At 40.2% G+C, this 12,952-nt stretch overlaps 2 protein-coding genes across 2 annotated transcripts; one reads left to right on the top strand and one right to left on the bottom strand.

The window, feature by feature from the left end:
• Positions 1–91: 91 nt before the first annotated feature.
• LOC103973342 (UDP-rhamnose/UDP-galactose transporter 1) lies at positions 92–6,030 on the bottom strand. The gene is made up of 5 exons (XM_009387879.3): positions 5,562–6,030; positions 4,825–5,009; positions 4,531–4,731; positions 1,977–2,138; positions 92–731 (listed from the first exon to the last, which is right to left on the bottom strand). Exons 1-5 carry the CDS (start codon positions 5,686–5,688, stop codon positions 372–374), a joined length of 1,035 nt encoding a protein of 344 aa, XP_009386154.1. The 5' UTR covers positions 5,689–6,030; the 3' UTR covers positions 92–371.
• Positions 6,031–10,275: 4,245 nt separating this feature from the next.
• Positions 10,276–11,804, top strand: LOC103973341 (UPF0496 protein 1-like). The gene is made up of 2 exons (XM_009387878.3): positions 10,276–10,488; positions 10,592–11,804. The coding sequence occupies exon 2, from the start codon at positions 10,592–10,594 to the stop codon at positions 11,765–11,767; it is 1,176 nt and encodes a 391-aa protein (XP_009386153.1). The 5' UTR covers positions 10,276–10,488; the 3' UTR covers positions 11,768–11,804.
• Positions 11,805–12,952: the final 1,148 nt, after the last annotated feature.

Here is a 12,952-nt window from a genome sequence, read left to right as displayed (position 1 = left end):
ACCAAAGCAATCAGACTGCTAGGGAAGCTCACGGTGGAGAGATCAAGGTCAGGAACCACTCCATTCGATTCCAAAAATGTAGAACGGACCAGACACTGAACACTTGGATATCTATCTGATACAGAGAACAACAAGACGAGAGTGACAAATATTGATTCAGGGCCTTGACAACCCTTCAAACATTACAAAAAAAAAATCTGTCCGCACACAGCAAATGCCTACGATGATCCCATGTAAAATGGAGTAGAAGATGAAGAATGGCAAAGAAATCCACTTAAGACATAACTGTAGGCATCGTGGAGTGACTACGATGATCAAATTACTAAAGAATAATTAGGAACGAGATGGACATGCGTATGTGAAGAATAGAATTAGCTCTTTGTCTGCCCCAATTCAAGGTCAGATTTGGCGAGCCCATTTACTTTCTCCTTCAGGAGCTTTACATCCTCCCCCTCCGATTTGCTGTCGGCAATTATATGCGTCGCCCGGTTTACCTGCTTCTCGTGCTCTACAGCCCAGCTGTAGACCACCATGCCTAGCACCGCAAGCAACATTCCTAGAATGTTCTTGAGAGTGAGAGCTGAATCAAAGAGTATCCATCCTAGTATCAGCACACAGACGGTCTTCATATGACCCAAGACTTGGAAGGATGTTGCAGAGAACCGGCCGATGCAGAGATATTGGCTCATGTTGCAGAAGACAGCCAGGGAACACGAGAGAAGTACGAAGAACTGCAAAAAGAGGTCAACCAGGCTAAATGAGAAATCAGTAGATGGCACATCTAAAATGGAATGTGTATCCAACAGAGGCAGTCTTCTTTCGTAAAGATGACATTCTGATGCAGAGCTTGACTGTAACTACAATCGATACAACTTACCAAATAGCAGTTTGTTGTGTTTCTGTCTAGGGTCTCGCACAATGTTCAAATAGCAGTCATCATCATATCACATGTGCAACTCGCAGGTAATATGTAACTAGTTAGAAAAAAATATATACTCAAATTTAGATAATAACCAAATGCAGAGCTTCTAGAGTGATAGCTGCACTCTTTAAAAGTTAATTGAATGATAAGTTACAAAAAATAGTTAAGGTTTTACATAATTAAAACTACTAGGTTATTTGCATATGTGATGCACATGCCGATAATTTAATTTAATTTTAGTTTCAAATATGTTAAAGTAAATAAATGCAAAACATGAAATGTTTTGAGAAAAACAAAAAACAAAAAAGAATACAAAAATTTCCAACCAGAGAAGGCCATATGTCGTAATTCTCAATCTAAATTAGCTATTTGATTAGGTACCTTAGAAACGGAATAAGAGAAATCAACAAATGTTACATAACCTGCTCCTTCACCTTTTTTATCAGAATAAAAAAATGTCCCTCTTCTGCAATAGGGCATGATAGTCTTAAACTGATAGATAGTTGGGGTCTGGTAACTTAAAATACTCAAATTAAACTTCCACTGCGTCTGTCCCAAGACGTGCAATTTTAGTTCATTGTGGACCTGACATTTCTATACATCAATTGCAGTAGCTCCTCAGCCAGGGCCATGCGAATTATATAAATTAGATATCTTCATGGACAAAAATAATTTCCATTTGATTTATAGAAGAAGAATATAATTTTAGACAGAATAACAATGAGTCAACATAAATTGCATGTGACTACATTTTCTGTACCTATGGGGATTGCATATGAATCTGTATAACAATATGTGGCCGTACGCATGGCATATTGCAAAACATGTGCAAGTACTTGGTTATAGAGAGTTCCAACAAGTATCCAGTGATCTTTCATGTTAAGCTTATGATAGTTATGTGGCTGTAGTTTATGATCAACTGCATGAACGAGATTAGAAACATATAATTGGATTGTAGATGTTGTCTCAAACAATGGAAAATAAGTTCAAGTTAGATTTAATCTGCGCAATCAGAAGTCCCATCCGACAATAGAAATATTGATATGGAACTTACAGTTGCCCCTGAAGTAAATCGGTAGTCTAAGAGAGAGCGGTGGTTGAGGTAGTAGTCAGCAAATGGGCCAACAATAAGAAGTGAGGCTGCCTGTACTGGTGCAGTTTTGCTTAGGAGCTCAAAAGAACCAATATTATATTTTTTCTGGAAAGACCCAATTGTCTGTAATAAAAATAATACCATGAGATAACTAACCAACTAGAGCTACAAATAATCGGTCTAGAGAATGGCTAAATGCATTGCTGCAAACAAAAATAGAGACTAAAAAAATGAGATGAATCCTGCTGTATGACAAAATATAGAAACCAAGCTGTATTTACACAGCTCCGACAAAGTTACCTGCATCATGATACTAATTTATTAGTTTGACAGAGTAACTGCATTTAAATCTCACATAAAGCAAACAGGCTTACAGTTTTCTGCATCTAAATCTTATGTCATGTTATCATATAACATGATCCAACATAAATCTGATAAAAAAGAGTCCATCTCAATGAGCATAAAAAATGAAATTTTCCTAAAGTTTATCATTAGAAGAAAAAAAAAAAAAAGCATAAGGACTAATGGAGATTATTTTCCATGATCATGATTTTACAGACTATACTTCTTTGTGCTTCCCTTTATTCAAAGAACCTCTAAACACACAGCTAGAATGAAAATATATGTGAGACCTCTTGATGGCCCATACATCTTTACCCTAAGTTGGAAGAACAAATAATATGCTAGAATAATTGAAAGATAATCTCCATCAAGCCAACACAATCAACCAATCAGTCATCTGGAAGAAAAGCGACAAAACTGCTATCAGCAAAGCTTATCGACTTTATTACCAGAGATGGAAGAACGAAAGATCTGTAAAAGAGGATCCAATTCAATATGTATCTTACGATGTAGGGAAAAAGGAGAGAGCATAGCCACAGTTTTTGCACAGTGGACCTGGATCACCAAAGCTAACAATACCAACATATTAACACTCAATGAATGGTTGGAAGAACTAAATTTGGATGCGCAAGAGTGGGCATGAGAAAATAAATATGATATAGTTAGGGAGAAAAGGAGACAGCATAGTGATTGTTTCTGCAGAGAATCTTAATCACTATGGCTAAAGATCAGAAACATATAATACTCAAATGAGAAGAATTCACCTTGAATTTAGTGTCTTTATTTGTCCCACAAATTTGTTTATCAATGGATTTGTCTGCAGATTTAAAGAACAAGATATAGGTAAGGGTTTGGCTGCACATACTTTGAGGCTATAATTATCCTATTGTTCATTCCTGAGTTCAGATTCTAACAATCCTGATTCACCAAAATTTTTACTTTGGAGTTGTTTATCTTCTCATGGAAATGTGTGGTAAAGCAATCATCTTTATCTTGCTGCTAAAAGTTTCATGCCCTTCTTAAAACTACAAATTTTCAAGTACTAAAATTATTGTTTAATCTGAGTCAACTCTCTAAAATATACAGAACCTTTAAAATCAGCTGGTCAAAGAAAGCTATAAAATTCCAAGAGCTTAATCAAACAGTTTAAAGGGAGTTCCATTTGTCATTTATAAGATATCTACCACAACCATACATTTACAAATAGGGAGCGGAGCATGCAAATTATGAATTATGAACACATCTGCACTTTCATATTCAGTTTTATCAATTGGTACAAAAGATTGAATGACCGTGTGAACACTAAATAGTCCACATTAATTCAAGTGGTCACTCGCTAGGAAACTGTACAACACAAACAAATAATAATTGAACAACTTTAACGGACGATACTGATACTTCAAAAAGCAGTTTCGGTTGAAAAATATTCTCATATGGAAATTAGCATAAACATAAACCACCGAAAGGCAGAGAACATTAGCTTATTAGAAGTTTCACCTAAAAATAGAAGAAATAAAAGAAGGGATTGAAATCAACATAATAATTTAACCACAAGAAATTTTATTTAAAAGTAAACAGCCATATGCCAACCTAGAAAAAAACGATGCATCCTAGTAGTGTTTCAAAGTGAAAGTGAAGGCATAAGCTAGAGATCCAAAGCATGGTTCACTGAGAAGAATAATAGGAAGATATACAAGCAAATGAATGAACAAACGAAGCACCATTCCGCTCAAAGTGTCCTAACAACTACTTTTATTGTTCTTTGGTATTGTTGCATGCTTATACAGAAAAACTAAGAGATAGAATATCCTTGCATGAAATTTTTAACTTGTAAGCATCTAGTTGTTGGTAACCTAGGAACATGCTGTCAAATATTAGTTAAGTAGAACATTAGAACGATGAATCTGACCTCATCTATAATCATCCAACCCTCGGTTTCAGTATGATACACCTTAGGTTCATAAGATTACTAGTCGTTAAGCTTTAAAAGCAGTTCAACATCGCAAAGGCATAGTAGCTCAGATAAATGTTGACAGTCAACATCTTGTAAGAAGCAAATTTGGCATATAACTGGTTTCCAATGTGCATGTCTCAGAATAAAAAAGACAGAGGGGCAAAGAAAACATTTTGGACATGGAATTTAATCATGCTCAGTCAGAGTAGAGATGCTCACAATTTGCTGCAATGATGTGCAAAAAACAGCCACACAGGCACAAAGTAGACCCTTTGCATTGATGTCCACATCAGTGACTGTGCAAATACCAACTCCTAAGGCCACAACTGCAACGGCCAGAATCACTTGCCGTGAGTAGTGTTTGCTGTGCAACAAAAATTCCATAAAGCAAACCACGGGTATAATGCTCAGTTTGGAGATCTGCATATTGTAAAAAAGAGACCAATCGAGTCATATTTGAATCACACATTCAACCATATCATCTTTCACTACACAAGGCACAAACTTACAAACCTGATAAAATCCAACAGAGTTCAACATGAGACTGAGATTCATCCCAGTAATTGACAGATTCGCGACTATGGAGAACCAAAAGAGCTCCCAAAAAGGAACATACTTGGATACAGAGAGACCGGTTGCATTTGAAACCCAACCAACAAGGGCAGTGACAATGAAATGAAACCCTGTCAGCGTTGTTGCTGCATAATATAAACTAACATCAATGAAATTGAATGAAATCAAGGAGTCCAAAAAAGAAAAAGACAAACTTGGGATGTTAAAAAAAAGTAACTTTTCGAATCCACCACGTAATTCCCCACAATTTAAGAGAAAAATAATTGACTGTGACAACGCTTATCACATTAAGCCCCGACCATGACTTTTTACATTAATCATAGCTTCAGGATCCTTTAATTGGGTCTTTGAAGCCTAGATCTACAGCGCAGATTCAAGAAAGACAGACCCGAAAAGGTCTCCGATGAAAATTTCTTATGCGAGGTTTCAACTGAACGCCAATAGGCCATCACTGCTAACATCTGCCACAATATCAATATCGCCCGTGGATCTAAGGCGGGTTAGAACATTTAACTTCATATCTCTCTCTAACACGAAAATCTTTCCTTTTTCTCAGAAAAGACAATTCGACGGCAGCAATCCTTCGTTTCCAACAGAAAGATCAAATCGTTACGCCCTAAACTTCAATTCCCAACGCGAAGAACCAAGACAAGAATCAGATCGAGGGAGGAGAGTACCGAAGCCGAAGGCATAGCCGTTGGGCGACATGAGCTGCTTGTTGGCCATGATAATGCCGACGGAGCTGACGACGTTCATCGCCCATGCCCCCACGTCCGACACCACGGGCTTCTTCTCCAGATCCATGGCCGGCGCCTTCCCCCTCCTCCCCCTCGAGTCCCTAATCCCCGAAGACCAAGCGAGGGCGAGGGCTTCTGCTGGTAGCAACTCCCTCGATCTAATCTATATATAATACGAATCCGAGAAAGGACAGAAGAGAGGAAACGAGAAGGGAAGAGGAGGGGAGGGAATAAAAGGAGATAATAAAGGAATCAAATCACAGAAGCCGTTTAGTTTTTGGTGTTCGGGGACGGAGTCTGGTCTTTAAATTGGTGTCGTCGTCGTTGCTTCGGCAATCGAGACGATACCGAGTGGAGAGAGAGGAGGCGTTATAACACTAGCGAGGACATGGAGTGGGCGGCTTCCCCTACGCATCCTACAAATCGGGAACTTGTGCGGGTCCCACCGATGACGGTCACCGCTCTCCACGAACTCGATGCGATGCGGGCACGCCGTCGGGCTCTTCCTTCGGGGTAGACGTCGGACGCGGAAGTCTGGGCGTGTTTGCTATAGTACCAGGGGGCGTACTGTACCCGCCGAGACGAACAGAGAAGCTACCACGGGACCCACTGACGGACTCAGTTTTGCGTGCGGGGTACAGTGTGTTGGAGTAACAGAAGATTGTTTCGGTGGGGGAACGGGAAAAGGACTGTTTCGAGGGGAGGTATCGGAAGCGCAAAGGGAAAGCCCACTCCGTCGGCTTCCCAGTGATGGCGGACCTGTGTGGTGGGGCCACCGCTTCACGCAATCACAACGTAGGTATTGTTGAAGCATAGTTTTCAGCGCGCATTATTTATTTTTTCCTATTAATTTTAATCAAATTTCGATCTGATATAATAGGTCATGTTCGATTTTTCGTTTGATTTTAATTTATTTTCATTAAAAGGTAATCCAATGTCATCATCGAACTTGAACGATTCAAATCATGGCAAACTTGAACAGCATTACATCACACCGGTTCATCTTAACCTAGAATAATAAATATATTTTAATTATATATGTGTATTATATGAAGTAAAAAAAAAAAAAAAAAATTACATGTGAAGATTCGAGAAGCCATTGGGATGGTTAAAAGAATCGGTATCATATACTCGCTTTGATGTGCTGATGTCGACATGACATATCGTGTGGCGTCAGATGAGGTCGATACACACATGCCACTCGGCCAAACATGTCGTCGGCCATGTGGGTGTGAGTGCATGATGAACTCCCACTATGAAGCTTTGTGGGTTAGATTATAACTTCAACCTACATGGTGGTGGCTTGGTGAATTAAATGTTTCCGAGCTTCAATTCAACACACATGATAGTCAATTTGAATTAAATGTTTCCGAGCTTCAATTCGACACACATGATAGTCAATTTGGATTACATTCTAAGGGACCATTTCGAACTGCTCACTGGCGAGTAAAAGCTTATTATCCATCTATATTCGTAATTCAATGTGAAGCTTTAGCAATCCGAGAAGGGCTCAAACATATTTCAGTTTGGACCTTTCAACACCCAATTGGAAACTGATTTATTAATCATCAAGCAGGTATTAGAAGGAAAAATACTCACTAAAATACATAACGTAAACTAATCGATATTTTTTTAATTATAAGAAAAGTAATAGGATGTTTCAAGAGTTCATTACATCGTAGTCTATGGAAAACAAATCGTAACACGTAAAATTTATATCATTTTAAAATAATTTTACGTAGCCTGACAAGTAATCATCATGTTTTGTTTATAAAAACCTAATAAAAAGATACAAAAAATAGGTAAAATACAATACCAAACAATTGTAAAAGCAAATATAAATGATAAACAATCTATTGACAAAAATATTACTGATATCCGTAACGAAGATATTTTATGCTTTTATAGAATATTAAAATCATAAGAGATGATTTTTTTAAAAGAAAAAGGAAAAACCACACACACATTTGTTGCTATTTAGTAAGCGATGGAAACAACCCAACTGATCTTATTGTTTCTTGCAGGTCAAAACCCATGTCCGATGCAAACAAATCCCTTCTGTCCATGGTTTGAACATGATGGATGGAGTGACGGTGTCACCGGCGCTTTGAGAGTGGTCCATGAAGAAGTGCCATGTAATTGGATTAGCAAGCATTCCATCATCAACATAGATAATATTGCTAAAGAGATCGACTACCTAACTAGTTTACAACTCAATAAGGTTGGTATAGATAGTATAAATCAATAGGATGATCAATAAATTTAATATGGTATCTAAGTGATGTTTGCTTTGTGTCAAATCATCATTAAAAAAGAAAAGCAACTAGATTGATCTTGTCCTTCCACAAACTCTCTCGTCAGGCGAATGAATGTTCAGAATATAAACTAAATATGTTCTATCGTATCTATTCTTTTAAGCTTTTAAAAGGACAGGATGAGATGAATAGACAACAAATAGCAATCAACATCACACGCCAAATATTCGATCGACTGGATCTAATAACAAGTCTCATATCAGATCTGCTACTGCCTTTAATGAACTTTGCACTCCAAGCATATACCTCACTTGAGTTGGAAGGCATCGAGCACCTCCTACCTAGTTCGGGGGACTGTTGTTGTATCCGAAAACAAGTCGTCACATGGCATGTCTGTCACAGAAAGGAGATGGTTGATTGCTCTCTGCATTTGCTTTTGGTTGCTACCTGGAACATGACACTGTCTTTTTTTTTTTTCTTTTGTTTCCTTCCATCAAGAACCAAGTCCCGATCACCATGCGGTGCGGTGCCCATACAAGTGCCACATCTCCCACAAGACATGATGCTTGCTGCATGGCCTTGTGGTCATCGTCTTCTCATGGCTATGAACACTTGCTGTCCCTTTCAGACTTTTACCGATGGGTTGTACACGTAGATTTGTGTGATGTAATTCTTTCACATACAAGTAAAGAAGACTGCGAAAATTATTTTTGAACAAAGATTTGTGTGATGTAATTCTTGCTCAACAGAAAGGACTTTTGCATCTGTGCAAGATCTGATGCTCCAAGGATCATTAACATAAATTATTTTTGGACCATGTATATATATATATATATATATATATACATGGATCTGATACTTTAGTTTCAGGTCTGCAAGATAGCTTCAAGAGCAGCAGCAATGGCTACAAATGCTCTCTTGGGATACCTGGATCTTCAAATTCTCCTTTTCACTCAAATGTCAGGGAATCAAGTGAAAACAAGGGGAGAAGTAAAAGTTGAGAGTAGATATTGATGGATTTTTCAACTCAAGGATCCTCCGACTTGACATGTTCCAACTCATATGGATCCATCTTAAAATCTAACAAGACATTCTGATGTATTTATGCAAGTAAACTAGCATGTAAGTGAGAGAACTAAGCCATGCAATTCAAAGTTGCATTTTTACGCATAATTTATGTTTTTTGTTCCTCCATAGAACCATCAAGCTGGAAATTGCTAATAATTATTGTGCAGTTCCAAGCGTCCATCCACACTTTAAGAGCCGTGCACAGGCTTGATTGACGCCTTTAAGATCCGCGCTGGTTAGACCTTTGTGCATTACTATTGAGAAGCTCACGCTTCACGTGCGTCTCCTAAAACGTCTCATCGACTCATCATCGGATCGTCGATGATAACACGTCGCACTTTCCGCTTACGTTTGATCTTACCATCCCAACGTTAGTTTGGTCTCTACGTGACGCCAAGACGATGCGCTCGCCCTGAAGGAAGCCATTGTAACGGGTCCTATAAAACGTCCGTTATGTTATATATCACCCTCGCTTGTACTCTTTTTTAAGTCTTAAGCCGCTGCCTTCCTCTGCTGCTCTTCCGAGTCATCTCTTCCCCCCCTACTCCACCAACACCCACTGCTTGGTCTGTTCTCGGCCTTGATGTGGAGAACGAAGCATCACCAACCAAAATGATAATGGCGATTAGCTTATACAATTCACATGCAGCGATTAGCTTAATCCGAGTCTCGACTGTCAGGGTTGCTGACATATATGAATGAATTGTTGCTTAATTCACACACAAACCTCTGCTGTTGCTTGGCAGACTGTGCTAACCTAGTTCATGTCATGTTCCAATGAAGATGAGATATATGATACACCAAAAATTGTTTCACTGCTCTAGTATGGAATCAAGAAAGAAGCTACATGGACATGCAGGTGATATAGGATCAAACAGGGACATGCTGATGAAGAATGATTCAGCTGAGATTTAGAGTCAGATACATTATCATCAAGCTAATAATTTAGATTTATCTAAAAATATTTTAAATATTTAAAGTTTGATAAATAAATATGATACATCACTACACCCTTTTTCTCTCTAGCAAGACAACCACCTTTCTTGGCATCTTCTTCCCCAAACTCCATTTTGCTTTCTTCCCTATGGTTACTTTGATATTCTCACTCCTTCTTTTGCCACCCTGCTTCAGCTTTGCTTCCCGCGTCGCAACTTTAACCAAAATGTGTGTGTGCGTTCCGGGAGAGAGACACAGATAGATCACTCCGTTTGCCACCTCCCTCCTCTTTCCTCGTTTCTCATGCGTGCAAGGCATCCACCGGACTCTTCCTCCTCGTGCACTTCTCTATCTCTTGAAGCAGTAACCTCCTCGTCTTCCACACTGCTCTTATCCGCATTGCTCTGCTTCTTTCCCTTATCCAATCTGATCTTTTCTGATTTATACTTGTGGAAGAACACCCAGCTCTTCCGTTGTCTCTTCTTTCTCGGTGCTTTTGTTCGATTCAATCAGTCTCACAAGTTCTTCCGCTTCCCTTTCCACCAAAGCTTTGATTTTTTTTATTACGTTTACCTCGAAATCCAACAAACTCCAAAGTTTTCGATCTGGTTTGTGTTGATTTATTCCCAAAGTTTCGATTTTCCGTCCATTTTGAGTGGTTTCGGTCGATAAAAATCGCAACTTTAGCTTTAGTTTGCATTTGATTCTTAGATGGGCGCTCACCAGAGCAGGAGGCCTGACGCGCCACCGGTCCTCTTGGTCGACGGTGGCGGCAGCTCCAGACCGGCGGCCGGGGAGGCGAGCCATGCGAACATCCGGTACGTGGCCGAGCTGAGCTCCTACGCGGCCGCCTGCCGCCTCGACCCTGAGCTCCAGACCTTCGATACCACGCTCCAGCAGCGCACCAGCCGCGCCATCTCCACCCTCGCTCTCGGAGTCGAGGTCCGCTCCCTCTCCCTCGACTCCCTCCGGGAGATCACCAGCTGTCTTCTGGAGATGAACCAGGAGGTGGTGAAGGTCATCCTGGCCTGCAAGCGAGACATCTGGAAGAGCCCCGAGCTCTTCGACCTAGTCGAGGACTACTTCGAGAACAGCCTCCAGACCCTCGACTTCTGTACCGCCCTCGAGAGGTGCCTCAAGAGAGCTCGCGACAGCCAACTCATCATCCACGTTGCGCTGCAGCGCTTCGCGGAGGGGGAAGACGAAACCGAAGCCGAGGACTGCAACAAGAAGTATTCCAGGACCTTGGACGAGTTGAGGCTTTTCAACACGGCCGGCGACCCCTTCACGGAAGAGTTCTTTCGGGTCTTCCAGTCCGTCTACAGGCAGCAGCTGCTCATGCTCGAGAAGCTGCAGCTGAGAAAGAACAAGCTCGACAAGAAGCTGAAGTCCATCAAGGCATGGAGGAAGGTCTCGAGCATAATCTTTGCGGCCACCCTGGCCGCCGTCCTGATCTGCTCAGTGGTCGCAGCTGCTGTTTCTGCGCCGCCAGTCGCTGCTGCTTTGGCCGCTGCTGCGTCGATCCCGATCGGGTCGATGGCGAAGTGGATCGACTCACTGTTGAAGGACTACGGAAATTCTGTGCAGGGGCAAAAGGAGGTGGTTGGCTCCATGCAAGTAGGCACCTTCATCGTCATTAAGGACTTGGATAGCATTCGGGTGTCGATCGACAAGTTGGAAATCGAGATCGTTTCGCTTTTGGATAATGCTGATTTCGCCATCAAGGATGTGGAGGCAGTGAAGATTGGGATCGAGGAGATCAAGAAGAAGTTGGAGGTGTTCACGAAGAGCGTGGAGGCTTTGGGGGAGCAGAATGATAAGTGCAGCAGGGACATCAGGCGAGCTCGGACTGTTGTACTGCAGAGGATCATTAGGACTCCTAAATGAATGAATGAATAATGAATAATGAATACTTAAGCTGAAATTATTGCTCTCGTTCATACTTAATTCGATTCTATGTTTTTGATAGTTGCTATGTAGCAGTTCTGCATCCACTCCACCCCAATAACATCGAGAAGTTGGAAGCCAATCTTGTGCATGGTCTCATGTCCACCATTTGTTGCTTCTTTCCTCCTCAGCTGTGAGACATTTTATATTAATAAAAATAAAAAGTGGTGTAACCCTTTCGTTGCATAAGAAAGGTGGACCAGATTGGGGATAACACTGGAAATGTGCAGCAGTATTATGACCTCTTTGTACTCATCATCAAAGCCTTTTCTTTCATCAGTATGTTTTCGGATAAAAAACAGACTTGATAAAACTTTATCCCCAGTAAAAGCTGGTAACTATTTCCTAAGCATCGTGAGGTTAGGTAATTGAGAAACTTGCATAAAAGACATAAAAAGGATAATTAAAGATGTAGGGCGTTACTTAGATATGAAAAGTCCTCCAAATGAGTATTACGACTAGTATTATCATTTGTTTTGTCGATCGTACGAGGTATTTACCTATTGTATTAGGTTGACGAGGCATTCAAATAGTCGTTATATTTATGAGGATTATCCAAAATTTGATCCTCCATCTAATATATATTTTATTTTGATCGACACTTTAATTCAGTTTTGATACATATAGTTAAGAGGATATTATCTTTTAAAAAAATAAGTTCAAATTAGCTACTAGTAATGTTGGGTACAGCCTATATGCGGGCTTGGATAAATTGGATCGTTCGAGCCCAAATCAGAGAAAGAGAGAAAGGGCAAAATTGGGTGACGGCAGTGTGTGCACGTACAGTGAAAGCTTGCGGAGTACGGCGTGCAGAGGAGAGAGAAAGATTAGGTTTCTGAGTTTTTCTGCTTGACGATCGATAGCCAAACGTTGTCAGTTTCGGCCCAAATTTTATGTGGAGAATCCTTGCAGCAAACTCTACAATCATAACGGTGTTGATCTGTAGTTTACACTCTCTAAGGTGCTTTCCTGTTATATCCACTTTATGAGATCTAGAATTCGCTCACGAGGAGATCCTGATGAAGATATGCTATTCTTGAAAGGAGATCCTGATGAAGATATGCTATTCTTGAATAAGATCTATAATCTTGATGTTATTCTGATCCTCTAGTTATTCTAGAGAAG

The sequence above is a fragment of the Musa acuminata genome, chromosome BXJ3-11, assembly GCF_036884655.1.
Source record: "Musa acuminata AAA Group cultivar baxijiao chromosome BXJ3-11, Cavendish_Baxijiao_AAA, whole genome shotgun sequence".
NCBI classification, from domain to species: domain Eukaryota; kingdom Viridiplantae; phylum Streptophyta; class Magnoliopsida; order Zingiberales; family Musaceae; genus Musa; species Musa acuminata.
This window is presented reverse-complemented; position numbering and strand designations above follow the sequence as displayed.

Excerpts from the sequence above, each read along its gene's own strand:
- LOC103973341 (XM_009387878.3), top strand. The coding sequence starts at position 10,592 with ATGGGCGCTCACCAGAGCAGGAGGCCTGACGCGCCACCGGTCCTCTTG.
- LOC103973342 (XM_009387879.3), bottom strand. The coding sequence starts at position 5,688 with ATGGATCTGGAGAAGAAGCCCGTGGTGTCGGACGTGGGGGCATGGGCG. Across the intron at positions 2,139-4,530 it reads GCACATCATTGCAGCAAATT|ACAATTGGGTCTTTCCAGAA; the intron begins GTGAGCATCTCT and ends TTTTTATTACAG. Across the intron at positions 732-1,976 it reads GATTTACTTCAGGGGCAACT|TTCTTCGTACTTCTCTCGTG; the intron begins GTAAGTTCCATA and ends CTCTTTTTGCAG.